Below are 2616 nucleotides of genomic sequence, written 5' to 3'. Positions count from 1 at the left end.
ACAAAGAGTCCTATCTAAGAATCTCACCTGGCTGTCCCCAACTCCCACGACCTTACCACTGGGCAGGGTTTGTACAACTGCCCTTTCCTCTCCTTGCACCATACCGTCCTGCCTCTTCTCTTCCCCGCCAGCTTCCTCCAGCACCTGGTTAGGGTTACTACACTCCACACCCTGGTCAGCTTGGAGACAACTACTCTCCACGCCTGCTCCTCCTTCGCAGGTGTCCTGCTAGGCAGGACACCTACCTGAAGGAGTTCAGTCCTGAGGGCTTCATTTTCCCCCTTTAGTGCGTCAATCTCACAGGGAGGCAGGCATGGAAGCAGGGGAGGCAAGCATGGAAGCAGGGAGGCAGGCATGGAAGGCAGGCATGAGGGGAGGCAGGCATGCAAGCAGGGAGGCAGGCATGGAAGCAGGGAGGCAGGCATGGAAGCAGGGAGGCAGGCATGCAAGCAGGGAGGCAGGCATGGAAGCAGGGAGGCAGGCAAGCAAGCAGGGAGGCAGGCAGGAGGGGGGGAACTGAGCCCCAACATACTCGCTGGTTGTAGTAAGAGGAGGAGGGTGGCCAGGTGTCAGGTGAGAGCCACGTAGTCCACCTGGGGGAGAGTTAGTCCACCTGGGGGAGAGTTAGTCTACCTGGGGAGAGTTAGTCCACCTGGGGGAGAGTTAGTCTAATTTGGGGAGAGTTAGTCCACCTGGGGAGATAGTCTTCCTGGGGAGAGTTGAATTCTCCTGGGGAGGAGTTGGGTCCACCTGGGGGAGAGTTAGCTCCACCTGGGGAGAGTTAGGCCCACCTGGGGAGAGTTAGGTCCACCAGAGAGTTGCCTTCCTGGGGAGAGTTAGTCTACCTGGGAGAGTTAGTCCACCTGTGGGAGAGTTAGTCTACCTGTGAGAGTTAGTCCACCTGGGGAGAGTTAGTCCACCTGGGGAGAGTTAGTCCACCTGGGGAGAGTTAGTCTTCCTGGGAAGAGTTAGTCCACCTGGGGGAGAGTTAGTCCACCTGGAGAGAGTTAGTCTACCTGGGAGGGTTTTTCTTGCCTGGATACATTATCGCCCTGGTGTTGGTTTATCTGGCGGAACGGTCTGAAACTCCCCAGTTAGGTTAGGTTAGGTTAGGTTAGGTTAGATCAGATCAGATCAGATCAGATCAGATCATTATTACTATCTGTAATTATGTAAATTATTTTTGCGGTGTTGACCTAACCTAACCTAAACCTAACTGGGGGAGCTGTCAGGCAGTTTATGTACAGCGGTCTGAGGGTTACCACCACGCATGCGCATAATGAGGAGGAAAGAGGCTCAGATTGGGCACCTCCCAGCCCGCTACACCGGCTGAGGTTATGGGTGGTAGTTCGCCTGGTTACTCCCACCGACGATGACGAGGATGTTAACGACGAGGTCAATAATGAAGACGACTACCATGACGAGAACAATGACGAGGACCACGATGAAGACGATGACGAAGGCGATGACGAAGACGAAGGCGATGACGAAGACGAAGGCGATAACAAGAACAATGACAAGGACAAGAACGACGACCAGGACAAAAACCACGACGAAGATGATGACGACCACGACGACCACGACACTGCAACGAGTAGGGTTTACCGCCTTCTATAACCGTGTGTGTAAGTACTAATGCTCTAGCGTGTATACCTCGAGAACAGACAGGCCTTTAGTGTTTATACTTAGTAGATATACGAGTATTAATGTCATGGGGTCAAGGAGGTCAAGAGGTTAAGGGGTCATGGGGTCAAGGTCACAGCTCTTATAAAGATTCAATCCTGGATGAGTTTTACACCTCCCTCAAGTGCAGTTTCAGGTCTAGGAGGGAGGGGGGACGAGAGGAAGGGAGGAAGGAAGGAAGGAGGAGATAGAGAGAGGAAGGAGGGAGGGAAGGGAAAGGAAGAGAAGGCAGGTCGTTTTGAGATCCTCGTCTACTCTTAAGGAAAATGAAAATATTATTAACAACTGTTGCCTTTAAGACTCTCTCTCTCTCTCTCTCTCTCTCTCTCTCTCTCTCTCTCTCTCTCTCTCTCTCTCTCTCTCTCTCTCTCTCCAAGTCACCACGTGAGGGCACAGGGAGACTATGCCGGGTTGATGCGTGAAGTTCTTGTTTCTAAAGCCGATTATACGTAACCTAACCTAACCTAACCTACCATAACTCAGCGTAACACAACACTTAACATGCTTAATCTAATGTAACCTAACTTACAGCCTAACCTCATCTAACCTAAAACCTAACCTAACACAAGGAGAGGAGGGGGGAGGGGGGGGGGGGGGGGGGGGGGGGGGGGGGGGGGGGGAAGAGAAGGGAAGAAGGAAGAAGGAAGGAAGGAAGGAAGAAGAAGGGAAGGGGAAGGAAGGAAGGAAGGAAGGAAGGAAGAAGGGGGGGGGGGGGGGGGGGGGGGGGGGGGGGGGGGGGGGGGGGGGAGGAGAGAGAGGACTGGTGGGTGGTTGGGTGATTTGATTTATCGACTTTGGTAGGTGGGATGGTGGTAACGTTAATTTTGCGTAAAGTGAAAACAACACTCGCTTCCTGTCCTTAGAGTATCAAGTTCACGCACAGGGCACCCTAAATCGACCCAGCTGTGAGGAGGCACCTAACTTTACAATTGA

The 2616-nt window shown here is 52.9% G+C and overlaps 1 protein-coding gene across 1 annotated transcript; it reads left to right on the top strand.

The window, feature by feature from the left end:
• Positions 1-1239: 1239 nt before the first annotated feature.
• Positions 1240-1617, top strand: LOC121870832 (prostatic spermine-binding protein-like). The gene has a single exon (XM_042372798.1). The coding sequence runs from the start codon at positions 1240-1242 to the stop codon at positions 1615-1617; it is 378 nt and encodes a 125-aa protein (XP_042228732.1).
• Positions 1618-2616: the final 999 nt, after the last annotated feature.

This window comes from Homarus americanus, unplaced genomic scaffold (assembly GCF_018991925.1).
Source record: "Homarus americanus isolate GMGI-L3 unplaced genomic scaffold, GMGI_Hamer_2.0 scaffold37431, whole genome shotgun sequence".
In the NCBI taxonomy this organism is placed as follows: Eukaryota; Metazoa; Arthropoda; class Malacostraca; order Decapoda; family Nephropidae; genus Homarus; species Homarus americanus.
Note: the sequence above shows the minus strand (reverse complement) of the source record. Positions and strands in the feature narration are given on the sequence as shown.